Source organism: Callithrix jacchus, chromosome 2 (assembly GCF_049354715.1).
Source record: "Callithrix jacchus isolate 240 chromosome 2, calJac240_pri, whole genome shotgun sequence".
NCBI classification, from domain to species: Eukaryota; Metazoa; Chordata; class Mammalia; order Primates; family Cebidae; genus Callithrix; species Callithrix jacchus.
The window spans coordinates 47,833,504-47,861,366 of NC_133503.1; the positions used below are offsets into that span (position 1 = coordinate 47,833,504).

At 43.7% G+C, this 27,863-nt stretch overlaps 1 protein-coding gene across 2 annotated transcripts in view; it reads left to right on the top strand.

Annotated features, from left to right (window-relative positions):
- The first annotated feature begins 725 nt into the window (after positions 1–725).
- Positions 726–27,863, top strand: part of ABLIM3 (actin binding LIM protein family member 3) — a 120,650-nt gene continuing 93,512 nt past the window's right edge. For both annotated transcript variants that reach the window (XM_002744352.5, XM_078362552.1), the window contains exons 1-2: positions 726–874; positions 1,241–1,340. In XM_002744352.5, coding sequence (XP_002744398.2) covers positions 1,328–1,340 — 13 coding nt within the window. In that variant the 5' untranslated portion in view covers positions 726–874; positions 1,241–1,327. The remainder of the gene's footprint in view (positions 875–1,240; positions 1,341–27,863) is intronic.

A 27,863-nucleotide genomic window follows, 5' to 3' on the forward strand; every position in this document is an offset into this window, starting at 1 on the left:
CGTGGACCTGTGAGACCACATACCTGCTGTTCTCCTCAGATGGGGAAGTGTTTCAGGGTGGGGTGCCTAGGCAGTCTACTCTTAGGGCTGTGTAATATTAAACCCAGAAAATGTCTGGGTTGCTCTGTCAACAAATATTTATTGGTAGCTACTACATGCCTGGCCCTGTAGGTGAACCCTACTGACAGACCCAATCATTCATGGAGCTAACATTCTTGTGGGGAAAAGGAGTAATAAATAATTCTAATGATGAGTCGGTGATCGGGGATAAAGGGAATCAGTGAGGGAACAGGGGACACAGGCTGGGAGGCTGGGGAGCCCCTTATTGTCTCATCCACTTGTCCGGACGCCACATTCACAGTTGAGGAAGACGAGGCAGCGACGGTAGTGATCGCCTCAAGCCTAGACTGCACCAAGCTTTCCAGCAGCAGGCCGGATGGAAACTGTCTTCCTGCAAAGCCAGGCTTTCCTTCACGCCCCCCCCACCACCACCACCACCACCACCAATGATGTTTCTTTCCCTGTCATTGTCGAGTCCTTAGACCTCAGAATCAAGGGAGGGAAAACAAGCGCTCAAGCACCCTCTCGTTGGTCCCAGGACACAGGGTCCCGTCCATCCCCCATCGCACCCCAGGGCCCAGGCAGAAGCCCGGCGGGGCGGGGCCTCGGATACGCGCCGGTGCGTCCAGCAGGTGGCAGCAGCGAGCGGCCGCGCCCCCCGCGCTGCCAACCCGCGAGCCCGCATCATGGATGTCGAGCTCTCCTATTTCGCATTGCTCGCCCTGGAATTCGAGACCCCAGAAGAGGACCAAGATTCATGAATCGGTCGCAGGGGCCGGGGCAGGGGCCTCTGGCTCCCGACACTGGCCGAGAGGTGGGTTCCGGGGCGGGTCGCTGCTCCCTGAGGCCGGGCGGGGACGCGCTGCCCCCGCCCTGCCTCCCTGTGGTCCACACCCCCTTTGGGCTCCGGAGCCGCTGGGCAGGAATAGTGCGGGGTGCGCGCGAGCAGGCGCTGCCAACCCCACTTCTGCCCGGGGTTCAGATCTGAGGAGCAGGAGGACCGGGGCGCCGGTGTCCTGCCCTCTCCTCCTCCTCCTCCTCCTCCTCGCTCTCACCTGCGCGTATTAGTCCACGCGCCTTCAAGGCCAGTGGCTACAGCCCAGAGAGAGAAGGGACAGCAGAGGGAGAGAGAGCACCTGAGGATACAGAGCTGGCACTGGACTGCCTTTTCACCCCCCAGGTGATGAGTGAGGTCCGAAGAACGGAAGATTTAAAAAGCAGCCGGGGCCTCCGTATTGAATGAAAGACCCAGTGCAGAGACATCACCATGAACACTAGCAGTAAGTGGATCCTCCTCTCCTTTGCCATGGGAACAGGGGTGGGGGCGGGAGGTGCGGGATCCTGCGCTCGGGCCGCCTGGAAGGAGGAAGGAAGCCTGGCATCTCTGGACACATGACCCTCAGGCTCCTTTTTGGTGCTTTCTGTTCTCCTTGGCAGAGGGAAAGCTTCATGACTCTGCCTTTCGTGATCGTTTTGCCAATATTTTATCAGCGGCGCCGGTTGCCTCTGCTGGGAAGGCTGCTTGTCTCTTTCTAGCACTGCCTGGGAAGGCCTAGGAAGCAGTGTGTGGCCATTGTCTGACTGTGGGGGCTCTGAGGAGACCTCCCTGCACACATCTGGAAAACCATGGAGGGCCCTGCCTGCCCCAGAGGTGGCAAGAGCAGGGAGGCTGGCCTGTGGGCAGATGGGTGGATTAGGTGGGTGTGGGCTGGCAGTGGGCTGGGAATCGACAGTTTGATAAACAAATCATCACCAGGCCACCTTTGGATCTGGAGATGGTGAAAGCTCCCGTGTGCCTGCAGCCCGGTGGGCCCAGGGCTGGTTTCTGCATTCCTGCAGGCTGGTTAGCTATCCTTGAGAACAAGAGGACAGGAACAGTCCTTTGGCCAAGCACTCTAACATGCCAGAGGCAACAACTGCCTGCAAAGCCAGGACCAGATATTTTGTTGCCAGGTTGGGCCTCAGCTACTGAGAATGCAGTCCGAAACACGAGAAGGCACAGTCTGTTTCTCTTCAGTGTAGTCCCTTTAGCCGTGGGCACAGCAGAGGTGCTGTGACCTGGGAGGGCACGTCTCGGTTCCAGACTCACTCTCCTGCCCTCTTGTCAGCTTAACCTGTCTAGGTCATTCCAGCATCGCATGAGGCTGTTGAACCAGAGAATCCCTACACACAGTCACTCCCCTGGGTCTGTGACTTTGTTGTCAGTCCCCTCTCTGCATCTCAGACTGCTCATCTGTACAGTGAGAGGTGTTGAATTAGAAAGCCTTCTAATCTAAGAATCTACAAGGTTTTTTCTTAAAAAGCTAGAGCTGAGCAGCAAGGCCAGAACTATCCAGACCATTTTGAAACTATCCAGCTAAAGCCTACTATTTCCTCACATACCCTACCCCACCCCCACCTCCATTTCAAGACTGATGGCATAGAAAAGAGAAAAAAAAAAAAAAAGCAAAAGCTACTGAGATGAAAATGAAATATATTTATTTACTACGTATTTGTATGACTCATCTCTCGTCTGCCTTCCTTTGTGTATTACATATTGATGCTAAGCAAGCGAATGTGGCTGGACTCCCTCTGCCTCTTACAGCCAAAGAATTTTGCCTTTTGATTTTGACAGGCTGGAATGGTGTTTTGGCTTCATACCCGGCTCAGGAAAAGAGCAAAATCCTGTAGCCCCTATCTAGTGGGTCACATGTTTGCATCTGCATGTTTTCACGCAAATAAAGATATGAGTTGTCTGTCACTTCTCAGTATCTCTAGGGAAAAAAATGTATTTATGAGAATCCTTTCCCACTAAGTGACAGAAGAGAAAAGATGGCTCATCTATTTTTCAAGAAACTAAGACAAGAAACAAGCAACTGACTCTGCCCTTTTCTCTCCCTGGAATGCTAAGGAACTCCCATCCTATTAGCAATACTGAGTGTTCCTGAAAGAAGGAAACACAGACTATCCTTCTTTAAAAGAAAAGAAAGAAGAAATAACCAATAGAGTTGAATATGGCAGAAGATGAGGACTGGCAAAAATGCCACTACTTTTTCTAAGCAGGGAGAGTGTGTGTATTTTGCAGTAGTGGAAAATGAACAGAGGGGCATGGCTCAGGAGCTTTGGAAGCCCCAGGTACCCCCGAGGAGGAAGTGCTTCTCTAAACAGACACCTGGGGGATATAGCAAGCCCAGAGCTTTGGGGGGCTTAACTCTATCAACTCCCAAACCCAAAAGTCTTCAAGTACAGAGAACAGACATCAGACCTCAGAAGAAAAGGAGTAACAGAGTCATAAGATGATAAGGATAGGGCATTGGCAGGGGGTCCTTGGGTGATGGCAGGGGATCCTTGGGTGATCCGACTAAGTAAAAAAGCTCCCAGTTGACGTGTGAAATTCTTAACTTGATCCTCGTGCCTGATATCGTCCCTAATAGAAACTCTTGCTTAGTTTTTCTTTCACTTTTATTAATTTAGTCCTCACTCTCTACCAGCCACCATGCTAAGCACTCCCCTGATTGAGCTCAGCAGACTGTCCCACCGAACCTGTGAGATGGGTATTTATCAGCGGCGCCAGTAAAATTTGGTAAAATTTCACCAGTTTTGTGGGCGAAAATTTGAAGCTGTGTTCAGAAACATTGTAGCTAATGCTCAGTGGCTTCTTCAAGTCATGCAGTTAGTTGGATTGTGAAAGCTTCTTGGATATATAACACATTTGACCCTGAGTACAACTCCTAATCAATGGTTCAAATGTCAACACTGAAATAGAGGCAAAGCGTGAGATTACAGTCATCCCTTTGTACACGTGGGGCTTGGTAAAACTGTGGTGCATACTCAAGTTCTGCAGCTGGCCCTGTGGAACCGGCTTATACTAAGAGTTAACCCTCTGTGTAGGCAGGTTTCAAATTCTGCAAATACTGTATTTTATTTTAAATTTCAACTTTTATTTTAGATTCAAAAGGTACATGTGCAGGTTTTGTTACATGAGTATATTGCATGATGCTGAGCTTTGACATACACTTGCTTCTATGACCCAGGTACAGAACATAGTACCCAATAGTTTTTTTAACTCTTTCTCCCCTCCCTCCCTTCCCCGTCTAGTAGTTCCCAGTGTCTGTTGTTGCCATCTTTATGTCTGACTACTCAGTGTTTAGCTCCCACTTATAAGTGACAAAGTACAGTATTTGGTTTTATGTTCCTGAATTAATTTACTTAGGATAATGCCCTGGAGCTGCATCCACATTTCTGCAAAGGACAGAATTTTGCTCTTTTTATGGGTGTATAGTATTCCGTGGTGTATACGGACTACATTTTCTTTACCCAGTTTACTGTTGATAGACACCTAGGTTGATTCCATATCTTTATTATTGTAAATAGTGCTGTAATGAACTTGTAAGTATGTGTGTCTTTTTGTCAGGACGATTTATTTTCTTTTGGATATATACCCAGTAATGGGATTGCTAGGTCAAATGGTATTTCTGTTTTAAGTTCTTTGAGAAATCTCCAAACTCCTTTTCATAGTAGCTGAACTAATTTACTTTTTTGGCCACTTGTATGTCTCTTTTTTTTTTTTTTTTTTTTTTTGAGATAAGGTCTGGCTCTGTTGCCCAGGCTGATGTTCAGTGGTGCAATCATGGCACACTGCAAGCTCAGCCTCCCGAGCTCAAGTGATACTCCCACCGCAGCTTCCTGAGTAGCTAGGATCACAGGTGGGTACCACCGTGCCTGGTTAAGTTTTGTATATTTATTTTGGTAGAGACAGTGTTCTGCCATGTTGCCCAGGCTGATCTTAAACTTGTGATCTCAAATGCTTCAGCGTCCCAAAGTTCTGGGATTACAGGCATGAGCCACTGCACCCAGCCCACTTCTATGTCTTCTTTTAAAAAGTGTCTGTTCATGTCTTGTGCTTACTTTTTAATGGTTTTTTGTTTTGTTTTTGCTTTTGCTTGTTGAATTGTTTAAGTTCCTTATAGATTCTAGATATTGGTCCTTTGTTGGATATGTAGTTTGCAAATATTTTCTTTCATTCTGTAAGTTGTCTGTTTACTCTGTTGATAGTGTCTGTCTTTTGCTGTGCAGAAGCTCTTTTTTTTTTTTTTTTTTTTTTTTTTATTTTTTGAGGTGGAGTTTCGCTCTTGTTACCCAGGCTGGAGTGCAATGGCACAATCTTGGCTCACTGCAACCTCTGCCTCCTGGATTCAAGCAATTCTCCTGCCTCAGCCTCCGAGTAGCTGGGATTACAGGCACGCGCCACCATGCTCGGCTAATTTTTTGTATGTTTAGTAGAGATGGGGTTTCACCATGTTGACCAGGATGGTCTCGATCTCATGACCCCATGATCCACCCGCCTCGGCCTCCCAAAGTGCTGGGATTATAGGTGTAAGCCACCGTGCCCAGCCCAGAAGCTCTTTAGTTTAAGTAGGTCCCAGTTGTCAATTTTTGTTTTTGTTGCAATTGCTTTCAAGGACTTAGTCATAAGTTCTTGGCCAATGTCATAATGCCAATGTCCAGAATGGTGTTCCCTACGTTTTCTCCTAGAATTCTTACAGTTTGAGGTCTTACATTTAAATCTTTAATCCATCTTTAGTTAATCTTTGTATATGATGAAAAGTAGGGGTCCAGTTTCATTTTTCTGCATGTGGCTAGCCAGCTATCCCAGTACCATTTATTGAATAGGGAATCTTTTCTCCATTGCTTAATTTTTGTCAGCTTTGTCAAAAATCAGATGGCTGTAGGTATGTGGCTTTATTTCTGGGTTCTCTATTCCATTCCATTGGTCTATATGTCTGTTTTTGTACTGGTACCATGCTGTTTTGGTTACTGTAGCCTTAGGGTATAGTTTGAAGTCAGATAATATGGTGCCGCTGGCTTTTGTTCTTTTTGCTTATGATTGTTTTGATAATTTGAGCCCTTTTGTGAGTCCATATGAATTTTAGAATCGTTTTTTCTGATTCTGTAAAAAATGATGTTGCTAGCTTGATAAGAATGGCATTGAATCTATAAATTGCTTTGGGCAGTATGGCCATTTTAATGATATTGATTCTTCCAATCCATGAGCATGAAATGTTTTCTCACTTGTTTGTGTCATCTATAATTTATCTCAGTGGTGTTTTGTCGTTCTCCTTGTAGAGATCTTTCACCTCCTTGGTTAGATATGTTCCTAGGTTTTCTCTCTCTCTTTCTGTGTGTGTGTGTGTGTGTGTGTGTGTGTGTGTGTCTATTGTAAATGGGATCATGTTCTTGATTTGGCTGTCAGCTTGAGTGTTATAGGTGTATGGAAATGCTACTAATTTTTGTACATTAATTTTGTAACCTGAAGCTTCACTGGAGTCGCAGAGTTTTTGTCATGAGGGGTGTTGGATTTTATCAAAAGCTTTTCCACTCCTATTGAGATAATCATATGGTTTTGTTTTTAATTCTGTTTATGTGGTTAATCACATTTATTGATTTGCATATATTGAACCAACCTTGCATCCCAAGAATAAAGCCAACTTGATCCTGGTGAATTAACTTTTTGATATGCTGCTGGATTTGATTTGATAGTGTTTTGTTGAGGATTTTTGCATCTATGTTCATCAGGGATATTGGCCTGTCATTTTCTTTTTTTAATTTGTCTAGATACTGTATTTTCAATCTGCCTTTAGTTGAAAAAGACCTGTGTATAAGTGGACCTACACAATTTGAACCTATGTTGTTCAAGGGTCATCCATATAAGAAATTCCTAATTATTTCAGCTGGAGAAGAGGAGCACAGGGCTATTGTCTTGAGCAGTGATAAGTGTTGATAGAGTGCAGGCCCTGGAATCAGATGGTTCCAGGTTCCAGTTCTCATTTTTTTATGTATTTGATGTGTGGTCTTCAGTATGGTTGTCACATTTGCAAAAATGGAAATGATGAGGCATATCTCAGCTGGGAATGGAAACCAAATGTTAATGTTTTATGTACTATGCAGAGTGTGGTACCTTGGCTATGGGCACAACTGGCATCATGTCAGTGATGGGTGGTCACACTGTCATGATCACTGTAGGCATCATTGTGGCTGTTATTGTGGACTGTATGACATTAGCAAGCAGATCACTCGACCGCTAAGATTTCAGTCACATCATTCTCATGAATTGAGAAGCATACCTGAAGTATGAATTTTTTAAGGATTAAATGGGATTATGAGACATTTTATAAACATTTTGCAAATTTTTTTACTAATAGAAAATATTTCTTAGATTATAAAAACAAGAGAATGCTTAGTCAGTGACTCTTTAGTGTGAATTTTAGATTCATCAGAATCCTTCCTTCTGAAATCTAGCTGAACATTAAGAAAGGGGTAATTTTGGAGATACTGGAGTGAGGTAGTGGGCAGACATGGGTAGAGCACAGCAGGTGGGGCCCGGTCCTCAGAGTGAGGGAGGATTCCTTCAGGAAAAAATAGACACCAAATATGTGAGCAGGACACCCAAGGCTCGGGAAGGCCTGGGCTCATACTGAGTCAGTACACTCGCTTTGGTGAAGGACTTCCGAGGAAAGGAGGGAAATTGGCCAATCACTGCCACTTTGGCTTCTGTAGGGTGGATCCAACATCCAGCCTTTCCTTCCCTTGTGAACTCCCAACCTATTCCAGGGATCTCTCATTTGTCTTCTGATCTACTGGGGCAGCCTCTGACTGATTCCCTTCATCCACACCAGGCCCTTCAGTCATCTGCCACATCCCCACTCTGTATCAAACTGCTTAAAGCAAGGCTCCCATGCTCCTAGGATGAGAAAGGAAACTCCTCAGAAAGCCTATAGAGGCCCATGTGGGCTGCTCCTGGCCTTGCTGACCAGCCCCATCTTGTCTACAGTGCACAGTTCTCAGTGTCCTGGTCACATGTGCTTTCTCCCATTCCCTCTATGGGCTTGCTCCTGTCCACTTTGCATGCATGGTTCCTTCTGCCCAGACAGCACTTTCCCCACTAGCAGCAGCCCCTCTGCCCACCCCCACACTTCACACTTCACCAAGGCTGGCCTCCTCACCCTCCAGAGCATCAAGTGCACCAAGAACAATGGTACCATGTACTGTTCCAACTCATTTTATAGGCTTCCTCCTGCCTCTAGCCCCTTCATTCGTGGATTGGTATGCTAACAAATTACTTTTTTCAGATAGACTTTGTTCTGTTGGATAGAGTATTGAAGGGTCATATAACTCCCACAAAGATGTCATGGAATAAGTAGGTACCATACTGGGACAGCAAGAACCTGAGCTTCGGGGTATGGATTCTTGAGTTCAAACTCAAGATCTTTCATGTACTCTCTCTGTGGTCTTGGACAGAATAGATCATGCCTCTGAATTGAATTTTATCATGTGTGAAATGTGAGCAATAAATGCCAAGGTGTGGGGTGCTTGTGAGGATTAAGTGAAATCACATTAGAAACTCACAGGGATTGGGTCTCAGTGAATGGATTTGAGTCTGAAGTTGAGTTGGCAACTTTTTACTCAATGGAGTTGAGTAAAGCAAAGTTCTGGACAGATGATGTCATTAAAACCAAATCCTCTGATTAAAAATTAGCCTGCTCTTCTGGCATTACAGTAGGTGCTGGATTTTCTATATAGGAACATCAAAGCTCTCGGGAAGCCTATAGAAAGCTTATTAGCCTGGCATAGGTTGTAAAGGGGAAGGCAGAAAGTTAGGATCCTAATTTCCCTAGTTCAGAAAATGTCTGAGGGCCAAAATTTGGGTGGTTGTAAAACTAGAAATAAGGGGAAAGATCCGTTAGAAAATAAAAACTGCATGGCCTAGCCCCTGATTGTTTTATAAGGCAAAGAGGATTCTATTAGGTAGGGTCTTGCAGAGAACAGATTGGCAGTTTGAGAGGAGTTAAATGGAAGGACTCTTCACAAGAGTGTGAGAAGGACATTAAGAAACAAACAAGAAGCAGCAAGCATGGCCTAGTACTAGAAGCCTGGTAACTGTGGCCCATGACCCACTGCTACCACGACTGCCCTGGGCCAGACCCAGAGACCCAACTGGCTATGGGGTGAGGGCTGGAACTGTGGGGTGAGGGCTGTGGCCTCAGGAAGGCAACCAGCCTAGTTCCAAGAAAAGATCCAGGAGGATAAATATCCTGACCCTGCTCTTCTCTCTTCCTCATATCTCCTATGAGTACTCTTCACTGGTCAAGTCCAATCAGAAGCCAGAGGGGAAGGAAGGCATTTGATAGGTCCATACAGGTCTGCAGCTTCCCAGGGCACAATCGAGAGTAGGGAAGCCGGCAGAACAGATCTGGAGAGGTGAGGGAGTTCAGAATGGAAGACACCCAGCACACGAGCGTGATGACCTTCCTCTGCTAATGCTGATGCCTGGATCAAGAAATCTAAGGATCCCTTAAGAACAGGATTTTGTACACACAAGAACACAGCAGGATGCCCTCTCTAGAAATTCTACATCTGCAAAACAGATAAAGTAGAAGCGATTATTTACTCTACATGGATGGAGATTGTTTTAAAATAGTGCTTCCCAAATGAATGAAGCAATTGTTGACAAATGATTACTTGAGGCCAAGGAGGGGTTAGAAGAATAATGTAAGGAACAATTTTAAAATCATCCAAAATGAATATAACACATCTCAGAAAATCACAATGTGATTTCAAGAGCACTTGGATTGCGTAAAGGAAATGATATCAATTCTGAACTCCAGCTTTCCTATCTGGCAAAAGCTTTATCTTGCTGAGATAGCATCTGCTCTGGTAAATGGTCAACAACTGGCTATTACCCAACTTTAGGCAGAAGCCATTGTAAAAGTACAGAAAACAACCAGAAGTGTGTGCACACCTTGGACTTTCTGGGTATTTTGCCAGATAAATTCTTCTTTTGCAGTTCTTAAGGGCACAGACTGAAGCTAGGTTGCTGGGTTCAAATTCTAGCCCTGCTTGTACTTTCTGTGTGTCCTTAGGCAAGTCACTACCTTCTCTGTGCCTCATTTCCTCGTCTCTAATAATTACAAGGAGGATAATAATAGTGCCTCTCTCACAGAGGAGTTATAAAGGATAAATAAGTTAGTTGTGAATTCCTTAAAACAGTGCATGGCACATAGCAAAGGTTTATAAAATTTAAAAATAAATAGTATATATTAGTTTGCTGGGGCTACTGCACCAAAGTGCTACGAATCGGGTGGCTTAAACGACAGAAGTGTATTGTCTTATAGCTCTGGTGGCTAGAAGTCCAAAGCGAAGGTGTTAGTAGGGTTCCTTCTGAAAGCTACGAGACAAATGTCTACTTGAGGCCTCTCTCCTTGGCTTGGAGATGGACGCCCTCTCCCTGTGTCTTTTCACATCACCTTTTCCATGTGTATCTCTGTGTCCAGATTCCCCCTTCCAGAAGGATACCAGTCACATTGGATTAGGACCCACTCTCATGGTCTCATTTTAAATGGATTACCTCTGTAAAGACTCTATTGCCAAATACAGTCATATTCTGAGGTACTGAGGATCAGAGCCTTGAATATGAGTTTGGAGGAACACAAATCAATCCGTCAGGTAGTGTTTGTTAAGGAAATGACTCCTCAAGGAGATCTTCTAATGGTTTGGTTTCCCTGAATGTTAGTCACTCTCCATGCTAGAATGGGATGCTGACAGTTGGTTACTAAATGCCAGCATCATTAAGGTTATCTATCTAGTCTTGATGTTTAAACCCTCATTTTGCTATCCCTGACCCACGGAGATGGACCCTCTCTTCCTGAGAACCTGAAGGGAAGTGCTCACACGTAGGAGGTCCCCACATGGGAAGACCCCAGTAACTTAGTATGTCTACAGTCAGTTTGCCACACTTTCCACCCACACCTGCGGCCAGGTCATTTCTCACAACTGTGGTTTTCAATAGTGTAAGTGAATGTAGTCATGATGCTGGTTTCCAATCTTCCTAGTTCCTGGGCCTGTCCAACACAGGGAATACAAATCGGATTATTCATTTGTTCATTCATCCAGTATTTACTGGACACCAGCTCTGCACCAAGCATAATGCTGGAGACACAGCAGTAAATAGAACCAGCACGGCCTTTACTGTCATGGGTCACACAGATGGGCAAAATGTGCCTTCTGGTGGCCAATGTAAAGGGACACGTCTTATTTGCCCTATGCCAGGTTTTTAGTGAATTTGAATTATTTGCCAATAACGGGAAATTGGGAAATCAAAATTGGATTTCTGGCTTCTCTTAAAAACAAGACAAAATCGAAAGATTTTGCAACCCTGACCCAGTTTTTCTTCCTAACAGCAATTGCCTGCTTTGGATGGGGCATATACTTGGTCTCTGGCTTACCACAACTGCCATCACTTTCTGTTAAATTATGCAGTGACAGCTTAATTTTTTTATGGTGATATCTGGCTCTGTCATCCAGGCTGGAGTGCAGTGGTGCAATCTCAGCTCACAGCAACCTCCACCTCCCAGGTTCAAGTGATTCTCCTGCCTCAGCCTCCTGAGAAGCTGGGACGACGGGTGGGTACCACCATGCCTGGCTAATTTTTTGTATTTTTAATAGAGATGGGGTTTCACCAGGTTGGCCAGGCTTGCCTTGAACTCCTGACCTCATGATCTGCCTGCCGTGGCCTCCCAAAGTGCTGGGATTACAGGCATGAGCAACCGCATCTGGCCAACTTAATATTTTTATGTCACCTTGCTACTGTAGTCCAGTAGATGATCCATAAATTATCAAATATATAGAATTGATTCTTCACACAGAGCTGCGGAAGCTGCTGCACATCTGTTAATGATTATGGGAGAAAGTCCTGTGTGGAGTTAGCAATTGATTAACATTCCTATGCTATTAAAGTCCTCATGTAATGAACAAAACCCTGCTACATGTCCTTATTCCCTCAACTGACCCATTCCCAGAGAGTGACATCATATCCTGTTGGATACAGTTAGGCAGATACCAGGGCAAACAATGTCCTGCCCCTACCTCCTGGAGGTCAGTTATGTTTTCAGGGAACCTAGTAAAGAGAGTAGGACACAGAACTAAGGAGGGTGATTCTGGACAACAGATCCCAGCTCTGGGTACCTTTTCTAACCCAAAAGAGAGCATCTGAGGAGGCTGAACTATTCCAGAGAATGCCTGGTCCAGTTGAGAACATCCAGTCAACAGCATGAGATCTGTATGGGTTAGGTGAGTTAGGGTAAGACACCCAGCTAAGGGGTAACTGCTGAAAGGCCGCAACAATGATTCCGTGTAGCTACTCACAACCTTTCCTCTGTCATTATAGAGTCCTCGTGCTTGAGAAGGTAGATAATGCCAAAAGGGCAGATTCTTCCTCATTCCTCTGGAAGAAATCAAGGTAGCAAATAATTCACAGGAAACAAAGCACAGTGTCTGGCACATAGTAGGTACTCAAAAGATAATTGATGAATTAATGCATTCATGAAAAGCCCACTCTCTCTACTAAGCCCTAGGATAAAGACACATAAAGATGTCTTTCCTAAACTCTAGGGTCATCTCTGTGATCATCTGCCAAGATGTCTACTGGAATATTCCCAAGGCACTTCAAATTCAACCTAAAATTTAATAAACATACTCTCTTAAAAAATAAAAACAAAAAGCCTACCTTTGCTCTTTGTCCCAGTTGATTGATAGAACCTCTGTCTACCCATTCACAAGTTAGTGATTAGAAAGCAGTTTTCTGGGACACTTCTCTTTCCTCCTCTCTCTCGTGTTCCATCTGTCGTCACATGTGGTCATTTCTACCTCCCAAACATGACTTAAACTCTTCCCCTCCTCAACTGCCATCACTCCCTAATGTCTCCTACATCAGGCATGGCAGCTGTTGGAGGAAGAGGTCAGGAGAGCAAGAGCTGGTCTCAAGTTCAGAAAGAGGCAACTGAGCAGTGTGGTCTACTGGAAAAATGTGATGTCAGGCCATATGGACAGGAGGAGGTGACAGCCCCGTTCTGCAGATCCTGATCAGGCTCTGTTTGAAGCATTATGTTGAGGGAGGACAGTAATCAACAGGTACATTCCCAGGAAAGAGTGACCAGACGGTAGAAGGACTTGAAACATGCTAGGGAGAGGAGGTTGAAGGAACAGCAGGAAGACACCAGGCAGCTCTACATGTTGGTTTTGTGTCAGCCTGAGAGTATGGATGGTCCCTCAACGATTTCAGATTAGGTTTTGCCTGGCTCCCTAAACATCCCTTAGGCCTTTTTTCTAAGGGTGTTGCCCGCCAGTCAAGGGGTACATACAGTTTCCACATGCTGCCCTGCTGCTCCCAGGGGCTGTGGTGGCTGCTTGTGTGCCTGTGCTACAGCCCCACCTTCTCACACAGCAGAATTCTACTCTCTACTGCCTCTATCATTCCCAAACTTCTTCCTTGCATCCGCTTAATTTTGTGCAAAGCACAGGTCTTTCTCCATGGGCTGTTATCTCTTGCCCTCACCAGACCAGCAGGGCCAACGAAGCAACTGCTTTGCAATAGTCTAATGACACAGTTGATCTATTTTAAGCACCTGAAGCACACTCTATCAAGTGCCAATCTTCCCGCTGCAAGCCATGCTCAGTGTGCAGGAGCAGGGGCAGCCTGAGGTCTATTCCTGCGTTTCAAGATATGGGGAAACAGCCCAGGGATCCCATCCCTGCCTGTTTGGTGATGGTCTAAAGCAATCATAAAATTAGATATTTTCACAGTCAGTATGAGTTGTTCTTGAAGGAGAATTGCCTGTGATGTCAGAATTATATGGTGCGGGAACCTCAGGTGACTATAAATCCCCCTTTCAACTGGCAGAGACAGAGCCTGGGCCTGTTACACATAGGGAGAAGGAACCTGAGAGGCAGCATTTCAGGAACAAAGAGAAGCCCAGTCCCCATCAGAAATTCCTTAGCCTCAGACTAATGTTTTCTCCTCCTCCTCCTCCTAATCAAGAGACTCTTTTCCAACTGCGGCAGGAGTGCAAATATTTTACATTTATTATTTGATTTAATCCTTACAACAATCCTACATGGGCCTTCCTTGAATTCTGTGTCTAAGGAATGTCCCCCATGTTACAATTGCTCTCACCATTCTTCACAGAGCTTACCACAGTCAGTGATTTTGTTCATTAGCTCATTTTCTATCTGTCATCCTCTTTGACTATAAGTCACATGATGGTTGTGTAACAAACCCTGTCTGTTTTGTTCACTGCTGAGTCCTGCACACTCGACATGGTGTTTGATGTAGAATGATGATCACTTAAAAGAGCACTTATTGGCCACATTAATGAGCCCACTTATGCTTCACAAAAGTCTTATAAAGAGGACACTGACATGATTCTCATTTTACAAAGAAAGAAATTGAGGACCAGAGAAGAGATAGTTGGCTCCAAATCTCAAAGTTAAGAAAAGCGATGGTGCCTTGAGTGAATATGTGGATGGATTCATTTAAGGAGGAGTACTTTAATATCCTTATTTTACATAAAAGAAAATGAGGTTCAAAAGTAATTTGCCTGAATAAAGTCACATGAGCTAGGAAGCAGAGGAGCAGATATTTAAACCGTGTTGGTCTGACCCTGAGGACTCCTTTCCCTCCTCGCTGCTCCTCCTTTTTACCATCTTTCTCTATTTTTACTGTGACAGAGACCACACAGTGGTGTGGTCTTGCTGGGATGGCTGGTCTTGCTGTTGGATGTCCCAGCACTATTCACTCATTCGCTCAGGCAGTGGAACAAATCTTCACCCCATGAGACAGTGACTTTCCGCATTCCTGGCACCATGGAATCAGCAATGCACAGGACAGAGAACCGGACCTCACACTGCTTCTGTCAGCATCCTTGGAAGGGCAGATACCAGCATGCATGGCTGTGATGTGAGGGAAACCATGGCAGGTGCTGACAGGGAAGGGAAGAGTACAGAAGAAGACAGGCCAAATTCCTCTGGAAGGCCTGGGAATGTTTTCGGAGAAGGTTCCATTCAACCTGGTCCTTGGGACAGGGAACAAACTTATGTTGGGTAGGGCTGAAGGAAAAGAAGGAACAGTCCAGATGGGCTTACTCATTCCTAGGCAGGCATTTCACACACCCTAATGCACAACTCCTGAGTCCTGGGCCTTTGTCTGGGAACTGGAATGGAAACCAAAATAAAGACAGAAAGCTCATTGGAAACTGTTAGGAAGTCCCATTTTGTATATGCTGTAGAATATGGGTAGGTGGACAGTGAGAAAAGGCTGGGAGTTGGTGAGGATCAGATCTTTGAGAGTGTCAGATGCCATACTAAACAGTATTTGTTACAGTCTATACCCAATGAGGAGTCAGGAGAGGTTTGGAGCCCAGTAATGACCTGCCCAGAGCTGTGCATTATTCAGGAAGATCTCCCCAGCAACACACACCTGATGCATCAGAGAGCCTGGAGGCAGTGAGAGTGCAGGCCTGGCGCAGCAGTGCAGTTGTGAGTGGATGAGAGGGAGAGTGGGGATGCAAGGAGAATGAGCTCCCAGTGCTCCTGCAGCCCCACTGTGCATTTCGGCACCTATACCCATGGGTGAGCTTGCTGTATACTCCAATTTCTGGGACTGTGAAAACTGGTACTTTGAAAATTAGATTACTGACCAAACTGAGAAGCCTATACTGTGTATTTGATAAGAAGCTGAGCTATAGAATCAGACTGCCTGGGTCCAAATTCTAGCTTGACCCTTATTAGCTGTGCCGCCTTTAGAGACTTGCTTTATACCAGACCCCCCAACTTCAGGTTCCTCTCAAGATGGGGACAATATGTGAAGTTTAAGTGAGAGAATATATGTGAGATGCTTAGCATGGTGCCTGGCACATGGAAAATAATAATAATTAATAGTGATAAGTAATGAAATATATTTGAAAGTACCATATTGGGAAAACTCCTTTTAAAGATACAAAATAACCAACACATGGTATTGTTATGATATAGTCGCTGCTTGATCATTCCACTGGCAAAGAAGAGTAATATATACTGGTAACACAGGATTTTTTAAGCTAACATTTAGGGAGCACTTTATTACATGTAAGACCCTTTTCAAGCATTTTCCATGTATTATCTCTTTTGGTTGTTGGCATGAGTCAGGTGTGAAATGAATGTTGGAGAGGGCAATTCTGATTAAGCAGGGAACATGCCACATTAGTCCAGGGACTGGCAAACCTTTCCTGTAAAGGGTTTTGCAAGCCACACAGTCTCTGTGGCATGAAAGCAGCCACAGGCAATGTGTAAATGGGTAGGGCTGTGTACCGATCAAAATTTATTTACAAGAATAAAGGTGGAGGGTGATTTGACCCATGAGCCAATTTGCTGACCGCTATGCTAGATGACTGCGAAGGTCTTTTGCAACTTTGAGATTCCAGTCCAAAATGATAACAAAGAAATGTCCAATCCTTCCAATTTAGTTAACTTTGTAATCACGGGGTGTTAATTCAAAAATGATAGAGAAGGTCGTTGGGAATAGACACAGAAAGGATCAGAAAGCTTTCCATTCTTTGTGTTGCCTTCATAGTCAGCACACCCCATAATTCACACTCTGGTATCATATGAGTCTTCTCAAGTGGCCATTAAATGCCAAGCTATGCAGGCTGCCCTGGGATCTGCAGAGTAAACAGTTCTTCAGCTGCAGAGAATGATACAGACCAGAGACTTCCACATTTGGGAAGGAACATACAGGACAATATTCTATGCTAGCATGTCAGTATCTGGAGCAAATCCTCCCCTTTTGCTCCCCATTCACATTTCCCACTCACAGCCCACATGCCTTGTAGCCTAATATGATACACAGGGTGTGTGTGCCCAGCATGTTTTATCCTTCCTCCTTCTGATTCTTTATAAGAAGTTTCCTCCATCTCCTTGTCATAGTAATGGACTGTCACCCTGGTGTTCTGTCCCCCACCCCCTGCCCTTGAGAATGACATATGACTTATGCTGACCAATCAGAGTTTCCCATCCACATTGGCCACAAGGATTTGCTCATCAGGGGAAATTAAACCCAAGGTGATAGAATCAATCGGAGTATTCTCTGGAATTGAATAGGGAGATATTTGGAAGAAGAAATATTTATTCCATTGAGGTTGCTGAGCTAAGGAGAAAAGAGTGTGGGAATACCAGTGGCCATGATTGTTGAACATGAAGAAGCCATCTGCAAAATAAAGTCTTAGCTCTGGCCATATAGGAAAGCACCTAACCCAGCCATACCTGAAGCCAGAGCCACCCCAGACCCCAGACTTTCCAGTTGTGAGAACCAACAAATTCTCTTTTTGCTGAAACTGGATTCCACTGGGTTTCTGTAAAGTACAACTGAAAGAGTACCAACAATAGAACTTTTTAAAAACCATTATTTCCAATTGGCAGTTGCCCTTATAACGACCCCTGTTTATCAACAGCCCAGCCATCTTTAGGCTTAAATATTCTTCCATCCTGCTTCCTCTCATTCACTGCTGAAGTGATTTTATTCCCTCTTCTGAAGTCCTTGGCCCTTAGTTTAAAACATTCTTATGATTACAGGTCATTTGCTGTGACCTGTAATAATTTATTCATGTGCATTTCTTAGTGCCCTCTTTTAGATTATGAGCTCCTTGAGGATAGAAAGCATGTGCCGGTGGGGTATAATGTACTGTTCCCCAGCTGCAAGCCAAAGACCACTGCGGAGCCATGGAATTATTGCCGGAGCTTATAAATCCATGTGTGTTCCTAATTCAGATGCATAGTACCCGTCAGACACATGCGTTGGAGAAAATTCAATATGGCAAAAAGCTACCACGTAAGTATTACTTAAATGTAATACTAATATACAGAGGCTAACAAATATTTTTTATGTTAAAAAGGAATCCTCAAACAATCTAAATGTGGTGGCATGGATGTATATATACGTAAAACATTTTGAGCTGTATATTTAAGATTTATATACTTGATTCTATGCAAGTTATGCCACAATAAAAAGTAAAAATAAAATAAATATAAGGAGTCCTTATACTTGACAAGTCTAGTCAATCATCACTAGAATATCAACATCAATACACCAAAATTAATCCAAGATAGATCACAGACCTAAATAAACAAAAGCTAAAGTTATACAGCTTCTAGAAGAAAATGTAGGAGAATATCTCACAGCCTCAAGGAAGGCAATGACTTCCTAGAACACTAAAATTAGTAAAAATGGGCAAGAATTCTAACAGACACATCACATGTACAAATGGTTAATAAGCACATAAAAAGGAGCTTAACATCATTAGCCACGTTAAATGCAAATTAAAACCACCTTTTTACAGCCTACCAAATGGCTAAATTTCTAGTGAAAATGTAAAATGGCACAACAGCTTTGGAAAACTGATACAGTTCTATAAAAATTCAACATACACCTACCTATGATCCAGCAATGCCTCTCCTAGATACTTCCCTGTGAGCAATGAAAACATAAGTCTGCAAAAAGATTCATGCAAGAATGTTCCTGGCAGCTTAATTCATAATAACCCAAAGCTGGAAACAACCCAAATGTTCATATATAGACAAATGGATAAACAATTTGTGGTTATATTTACACAGTGATATAGTATTCAGCAATAAAAAGGCACAAACTATTGATATATGCCAAAACATGAATGAATCTCAGAGACATGCTGAGTAAAAGAAACTAGACATAAATGAGGGCATACTATATGATTCCATTTATATGGAGTTCAAGAACAGGCAAAACTAATCTATGTGGACAGAAATCATAACAGAGTTTGCCTTTGATTGGGGGAGGGGTGATTGATTGCAAAAGGTTGCAGCAAATTATCTAGAGTGATAGAAATGTACCTTATCTTAATTAAACTGTTGTGGGCTATACATTTGTCAAAACTCATCGTATTTAAAATCTATGTTTCATTAATTGCAAATCATGCCCAATTTAAGCATATATGTGTGTATCCCCTTAAACAGGGTATGTGTATATGTACATATCCCCTTAAATAGAGTCCTAGGCTTGGAAACAGGCTCCCAAACAGTTCTTGGCACATAGAAATAACTTCAGATCTTGGTCTGTGACCTCTGAGGCCAGTATCCTTATAGGTTCTATGGATAACCAACTACAATAACACCTGTTATTTTATATACATATATATACATGGATAACTTCAACTGTAATAATACCTGTAAATACATTTGGCAAATCTTTAATTATTATGCAGTTCAAGATCCTCCTCTACAACTTATTTTGTGCAAGTCTCTCCCTGGCCCTGATGTTCCAGTGGCACTGGCCTCCCTGAACTCACCATGTGCTTTCCAGCCTCTGGACCCTTCTTGCACATGCTGTTCCTCCACCTCAACTGTACTTCTCCCTGGTCTTCCACAGACAGCCCCCTCCCATTCTTGTAGTCTCAGCTGAAGTGTTTTACCTTCAGATTACCTGTCCCCACCCCTTATTTATTTCCTTCATTCTATTTGTCACACTTTGTAAATATGTGTTTGTTTACTTGTCACAGATCCTTCCCACAGAATCAGAAACTCCCAAAGCATAGCAAACATGGCTGTTTTACTCCCTAGAGTGTCCCCAGTTCTTGGCACATAGAAATTACCCAGTAAGGCCAGGAACGGTGGCTCACACTTGTAATCTCAGCACTTTGGGAGGCCAACGCTGGTGTATTGTTTGAGGTCAGGAGTTCTAGACGAGCCGTAGCCAACATGGTGACACACCGTCTCTACAAAAAAAAAAAAAAAAATTAACCGGGCATATTGGTGCACACCTGTAATCCCAGCTACTCAGGAGGCTGAGGCAGGAGAATCACTTGAACCAGGGAGATGGAGGTTGCAGTGAGCCAAGACTGCACTTCTTTAGCCTGGGCAACAGAGTGAGACTCCATCAAAAAAAAATTGAGAAAGAAAGAAATTACCCAGTAAATATTGACGAATAAGTAATTCTACGACAAACATGAACTTTGGTGTATAAACATTGTAACCTTTCTGCTTGGAGCCAGGTCTTCCCTAGGATGTGGTGGGTGCCAAAAAATGACCCCAGATTAAAGCTGGTGTCATTGTAGTGTGCTCACTCAGGAAAAACTTTTTATGTCCAGGGACTCAAGGAAGGTTTAGAACATCCTGTGCTTTGGAAGACAGAGACACTTTCTACTTATGGCTACACTTGATGGTCCCTCCGCTGGGCTGTAAGCTGGGGTTTCTGTGTGTACCTCCAGGCTGTGAAGAATCTGAAGCACACACAGGCTAACGGTCTAGCATGCGGGAATTGTCCTCCATTGCCAAGGCCCTCCTCATCCCAAGACCAGCAGTGCCCCAAGAGCAAGTGCAATGAATGCCTGTGTTGATATCATCTTATTCAGCTCCTTTCCCATCTCTTTGCCAGCCATGGGGCTTCTTCACCCTAATCCCCTCCCTCTCGCTCTTCCCAATAATCAGACCACCTTGTTTCTTGGGTTTTCTGGATGTGAATGTGGCTGCCCTCACCGAGGCTGTTTCTGTCCTTTGAGTTAGCCCCAGGTCCAGAGCCTGCCGTCTAGCCTAGGGCGCCTGGGCATCACCCACAGCTCATCTGCCCGCAGGAGCCCTCTGAAACCTTCTGTTTACAGTGGAAAGTGTTTGCTGACCTGGATTATATTGGGTCTGTGACATCAGTGCTATGGGAAATGCTCCTTAGCCAATAGCAAAGTCCACTTGAGGGTACACACTTAGAGAATGCTTTGGGAAGGACTTCCTCCATGGCCAAAATTTTGCTTTCTGTCTTCCTGGCTGTCTCTCTTGAAATCTGTATTTTTTTTCAACAGATAATGTCAATAAGCCCTTTATGTGAGTAGGATTTGGGGCTTCTCTGTTTCTCTTCTGAAAATCTGCCCTGTGCCAGTGAATTTGGGCCTCTGGCCCACACATTAATTATTGTACCAGGATTCCTGGAGTCGACTGGGACAGAGTGCCTCTTTGGTTATAAGAGGGGTATTCTGGTAGTACTTCTTTCTGAGGCATTAATCTGGCTTAGAAAGGCTGAGCAAGTGAAAATCCTTGTGTGTTCCTTTGAAATTTTTTCCTTTCCTGTTTGAATGCAACACTTAGCTAGGGTTTGAGAATCAAATGTTAATGAATCTCTTGGGGTTTCTTGAATTTACATTGTTATAATCATTTTTCTGCCATTAGTACCGAGGAAAAAAGCCAATATTTTAGATCACAGAATGGTAGAAAGAGGTCTAGAGTGTGGGTGTGTGGGTGTGTGGGTGTGTGTACCTGTGGAGAAAAGAAAGCTTGCTGAACTAAGAGCCAGAAGGCCTGTGTTGAAGTTTGGGCACATTCCCCAATTCCCCAAGCCTCAGTTTGCTCATCTATAAAATAGGCAGAGTGATCCCTGCCTCACCTGATTCGTGGTTGCCGATGATCAAATGAGGCAATGAGTGAGAAAACCTTTGAGTTAGCCTCTGTTTTGCTAGTTATTAAACAGATGCCTTCCTCCCTTGGCTGTTCTTTGAGAGTGAAGCCAGAAAAGATTTGAATTGCTTTTTTATTACTTTTTGTTGCTGGCTGTGTTTCTTTCCATCATTAAAAGTTAATACAACTTGACACAGAATTTGAGCACAAGGAAAACACAGATTTATTTGGGTTATAGGTATATGGGGCAAGGTAAAAAGACAGTTGTCTAGTGTCCTTATATACGATTATTCTAATTTCAAAATGCTTCATCTCATTGTTAGGCCATGCATCCCTTCATGTGTTTCAGCATCTCATTCCAAAAGCATAGTTTCTATAGTAAAATGATGATCAAAAGAGACACTGAATAGCGACCATAAGATAGAGGCTCTGCTTCTTCGCTTTGTGTTGGAAGGGCGTGAGCAATCCTGACCAGAAAGAAAGAAACCTTTCATCATGCCCATCAGAGCAGGTGACTCATTTTGGCCGACAGGCCCACAATTTCACCTTTCAGTTCCTTTACAACTCCCAGATGAATAGTGCTGTCAGCAGGATTCATCAGTGTCTAGATAGGGAAGAAAATCCAGCATGCCCTTCCCCAGGCCTCATTTTTTACTAGTCCCCTCACTTGATGTTCTTGACACTTTTCAGCTGCTGCTTAGACAGTTTCTCCTGATGGCTAACCTGACCAGGGCAGTGGGGCATGAGGAGGCAGGACTTTCCCTGCTGAAAGCCACCTGCCTCGAAAGGTGTTTTCTAGGACATGTAACCCAGCTGAACAGGAAGCATCTCTGGCATGTCCCTTTTGGAGTGGGAATCTCACGGCGTGGAGAGGGAGCCTCCCTGTGTGGAGAGGGAGCAGGATGCATTGGAGGGAAAAGAAAGGAGACCGATGAGGCTGATTTATCTTGCCAGAGAAGAGCAGGGTCTGAGACAGGCTGGGCAGGCCAGTGGGGGCCAGATCACACAGGGCCTTCTGGACCATGGCAAGGAGTCTGGCTTGATCCCAAGAGTGGAGTGAAGTCACTGAATGGTATTAAATTGCCACTGGAGGTGGTAAGTCTGGGTTAAGCATCATCAGAGTTATCTTTTGAATACATCCCCCTGGCTACTGTGTGTAGAATGAGTGAGGAAAGGAGACCACTCCTTATAACTTACTGGGATCCTCCAAGCAGCAGATGATGGGGCTGGGACTTGGATAGATAGGGCAGGGCACCTTCTACTCCTGGGCCATTGCATGGTCCTGATTCCCTGACAGCTTTTATATTCTTTATGCTATTTAAAATAATGATTTGCAGTCTATCTTAGTTAGCTAGGGCTGCCATAACAGAATACCACACACAGGGTGGCTTAAACAATAATAAGAATTTATTTTCTCACAGATCTGGCATCTAGAAGTCCAAGATCAAGGTGTGGGCAAGGTTGGTGTCTTCTGAGGCCTCTCTCCTTGGCTTGTAGATGGGCATCTTCCCCCATGAGTTCCCATGGGCTTCCCTCTGTGGGTGCCTGTGCCCCATCTCCTCTTATAAGGACACCAGTCATGTTGGATTAGAGCCTGCCCTAATGATCTCAGTTTAACTTGATTTTCTCTTTTAAAACCCTATTGCCAATACAATCATATTCTGAGATACTGGGGGTGAGGACTTCATCATGTGAATTTTGGGGGGGTGAGAGAGAGGGGCAGGAGGACACAATTCAGCCCATCACAGAGTCCCTCCTTACATTTCCTCTGCCTTAATTTCAAGACAGTGCTTAGCCGTCACTGTCTGGAGGTGTCTCTGCTTCCTTTGTTGCTGCTTTTGGGGAAGATGGATGGTCTTTCCCCAGGTGAGACCTTCTTGTTTGGCCACACAACAAGTCAAAGTTCTGTATTTCCACAGACTTTTTTTCTTGCATTTCCTATAAAGGGTATTTAGATCGTCTTTGGTATTTATATTATTTTTTATCCCCCCCCAGTAATCACAGTACCCACATTGTATGTAGTAAAAGTTGCATAACCATTTGACAGGTTTCATTTGGGTTTTGTTCTTCCACCAGAACGGTGAGCTCGACTGTGTTGTAACTTCCATTACAGCGTGGTTAAGCCACAGAAATTTCCTGTGCTGGTTGTTTCGTGGGAACAAGTCCGTTGCATTTGCCTTCTTGTGGGCTCAAGAAATACCTGTTGTAGGAAACAGCTGTCAAGTTTATGCTGACCAAAAACTTAACTCTTCAGCACACCCCATGAATATGTCCAAATGTTTGTTGAATGCCCACAAGAATGCTCCAGAGTACAGAGACCTGAGTAGTATCCCTCCTCAAGTAATATGCAGTCTGATAAAGAAATAAAATAAACGCAAAAGTAAGTATCTTATAGGTAAACTGCGCTGTAGGTCAGTGGTTCTCAAAATGTAGTCTCCAGACCCACAGGATTAACATCATCTAGGAACTTGATAGATATGCACAGTTTCAGTCCTTACCCTGGACCCCCTGAGTCAAAAACCCTGGGGCATGTGTTTTAACAAGACATCCAAGGATTCTAATGCATGCTCATTTGAGAGTGCATCAGAATTGAGAATGCATCAGTTTGAGAACCCCTGCTTAGCCATAAGAAGCACATGCCATGAGATTTTTAAAGAAAGCTCATATTTGGAGGGGGAGGAGGGGAGAAGCAGGAAATATTTCTAGAATTATGTTGCATATGAGATAGGCCTTGAGGAGTGGGTAGGATTTTTATATTTATATGTAGATGATCATATTTACTGTAATTGCCATCTGTATGTTTATGTATTCCTTTTACAAAAGTAATTAACAGCCTGGACTCTAACTTGAAAGATCTGCTAGCTGTCCCTTCGTTGCATTTTAACTGGCTCACTGTGAATCGAGGCTTCCATCAACATATGCTCAGTTGTAGAACTGGTAATTATGGTTGGAGGCTTTTTGTTGGAGGACACATTTCATTCCAAACATAGTTTCTGAACATAGCTTGAATTGAAGATAGAGATTCTACCTCCATATACTTAAGACGAAATCAATTCAAAGTATCCTTGAATCTCGCAGGGGAAGAGGCCTTCAAAGTCATCTCGTCTAATAACCCAGGCAGATAACCTCTGAGCAGGCTTTGTGATATAGGTAGCCTCAGGGCACCCCTGCATAGACACACACTTCCCTAGCCCGTTGAATGACTCTGTAGGAAGAGTGGATAAACTATGGCTCAAGGATCAATTCTGACACACGACCTATCTTCGTATATAAAGTCTTACTGGGACACTAACCATGGCTATTCATTTATGTATTGGTTTTGATTGTCCTTCCACAACAATCGTGCAAAACTTTCATCTCCTCCTTAAGACTTTATGTTAGTAAGAACTCTTAGAGTACAAGTAACCAAAACCCAGTTCAAACTAGCTGAAGTGAAACAGGAATCTATTGGCTCCTAAAGCTTGGAAGTCAAAAGAATGTCTGCCTGGAGTATCTGCTCACTTGACATCATGCATGTGGTTCCAAATGGATTGTCTTCTGTATGTACGCTGCCCTAGTCATGTCTACCACACCTTCTGGAAAGACCTTTCTCCCTGCTCACTCCTTCTGATTAATTCTCCTCCCTTCACTGCTCATATTTATTTTATTCCATCCCACCCATTCCTCTAAGTGCAGATCTTTCTTCTGGTGTGGCGGCACCGGCAGCCGTCATGTGAACACTAGGCTTGGAGTCACAAGTGCCGAGTGCTCGTCCTGACTATTGAATAACAAAAATATGAGATACGACGTTAAGATACTTTGAACATCAAAGACCTCTTAAAGGGTTGCTTTTATTTTCTTAGAATCTAAGCATATTTAAGCTGGCAGTGGCACCAAAGTTTATCTTATCCTCATGGCCTGGGTGAGAAAATGATTCATAAATGTGTTTTAGTTGGCTCACACAGTATTCTTTTTATTTATTTTTTAAATATTTGAGCCAAGATATAAAAACTGAGAGTTTTCCTTTAAAATCCATGTTTCTGGTTTCACTGATCCCGTGTCCCCACCTGGCAGGAATCAGTTGGAACCAAGTAGGGGCTGTGCCCGTTCAGCCACAATCTCCCACTCCCTTTGTCTTACCCCAACTGATAGCACTCACTCGCATGACCTACCCTTGAGCACTTTGTCAGTGCTCCCTGACTTAATACAGTTATGCATCTGATTCTCAAAGGTCTGATTCCCATCTGTCTTGGCATAGTGATCATGCAGCCTCTGCCAGCTTCCCACATGCAGGAAGCTCACTACCTAGTGAAGCAGTTATTTCATCCCTGGGCAGCTCTGGCTATTGGGAAACTTTCCCCTGTATATTCCATCCTCTTCAGCATTCCAATATGGGACTTGCACCAAGTCTCCCAGTACATTAGAGAATTAGAAGTCTCAGTGTGGCTCACCAAGCTAGTGACCTTTTCACCCCACCTGATGGAAGTATGTTCTTTCCCACCTTTCTTCCTCACTCACTAAACCCCAGTCTAATTTAAAGACAAGGAGTACATTTAAAAAGTCATTTGGCATCGTTTAGTTTTTACTGAACTATTTGCCTTTGCAAACATTCTAAAGAACGAAAGTTGGCAAACTTTCTCTGTAAAGAACCACATGGTGAATATCTTAGATTTTGCAGTCATGTGGTCTCTGTTGCAGCTATTCAACTCCACTATTGCAGCATGAAAGCAACCATATATAACATGTAAATGTGTAAGCATGACTGTGTTCCAATAAAACTTTATTTACAAAGACAGTTAGTGGGACAGAATTGACCCTGAGCCATAGTTCCCCTACTCTAGCTATGGAGCCATTCAGTAAGCCAGCAGACTAGGTGTATGTCTGTGTGGAGTGTCTTGACACCACCCATATTTCAAGAGCCAGTTGAGATGGAGCATTTCGAAGCAGCTTACTCTGATTCCTCTTTAAGATGTTATGTCTATACCATCAGGATTTCTGGACTATAATAGCTTTTGAAGATGTTTCAGTGATCCTTGAAAGTACTTGAGATACCTTGAGGAGTCCACAAGATAATATTATTTGCATAATAATTCTAAGAAGTAATTTGCCTTTTTCATTCTCATTGTTTTACTACAGTGGAGTTTTTTTAGAGGTGATGTGTGATGAGGTCATCACTCTGATGGCTATTGGAATATGTGCTTGTGTGTTTTTGTTTTTAAAAAATATCTGATATGATTTTTAATGTGATAAATATTTATAGATGTAACCCATCTAAACAAAACTTCTTTAGACTTTGCAGTAAAACTTAAGAGTGTAGAGGAGTGCTGACACCAAAAAGTTTCAGAACTGCTAACACTGTGGTCTCCTGACTCTGCTTTTCTTACACTACAAGACCCTTCTCATCTTGTAGTATAGATTTTTCAGATGGTTCTGACAAGGATGTCATTTTCTTATAGACAAGAGCTATACTAATCATTGTGTTTCTTAATTGCACATGAATTGTACAAAGTAAATTATTTTTAAGATGTTTCTTATAAACCACAGTGTGCTAGGTATTATGCTCAGAATTAGGACTAGAGAGATAAGCTCAAGAGATACCATCCCTAACCTCATCAAGTTTAGAACTCGATGGAGGAAACAGACATTAAGCAAATAATTACAACTAATTATACAAGTACATGCTTGACGCAATGCAATCAGGAGAGAGTACCCAGGACTATGGGAACCAATGAAAGTAGGGTTTATATTCCTGAGGGAAGTTAATGAAGGTCTTTGACCTGAGATCTGTGGGATGGAGGGAATTCATTGAAAGTGGGATTTCTCAACTTAGCACTGTGACTTTTAGACTAGATAATTCTGTGTTGAGGGGAGAAGGAAGAACAGTCTTATGCATTGCAGAATGTTTAGCAGCATCCCCAGCCTCTACCCACTAGATGACTATAGCACACATACACACACACACACACACACACACACACACACAAAACAGTTGTGACAACCAAAAATGTCCTCAGACATTGTCAGATGACTGCTGGGCAAGAAATAGGGGTCAGGGAATTGTCCCCAGTTGAGAACTGGTGATCTAGAAAAGAGGTGTGGTAGGAAGGCTACTGTGGCAGTCCAGGTGAAAGATGCCTGTTGCTGGGCTACAGTGGAAGAGATGAAGAGAGTAGGCTGAATTCAAGACCTCTGTAAGGGATTGGTCTATATGGCTTGGTAATGGGTAGGCCAGGAAGGGGAATATGAGGGGCCGAGGATGAATTTCAGTTTGTCATGTTGAAGGACTGACTTTGGTTTGCACAAGTGACACCATCACATGCTGGCTCTGAAATCTGAAGGGACAGGGCTCAGAAGACACGACAGAGTGAGGAAAAACACCTTTGCCCATCTGCCCATCTCTCTGCCAGCATAGCCACCTGTGTTGTTCATCTCTGCCTCATGGGAGATGGCTTTAATAACAGACCAAGAACAGCTCTTCCTAAAAGGAACAACTTTAGAAAAGAAAAACCATCTGCCAGGGCTGAGTGCATTAAGTGTGTGTTTAATCTAGCTGTATTGGGACATTT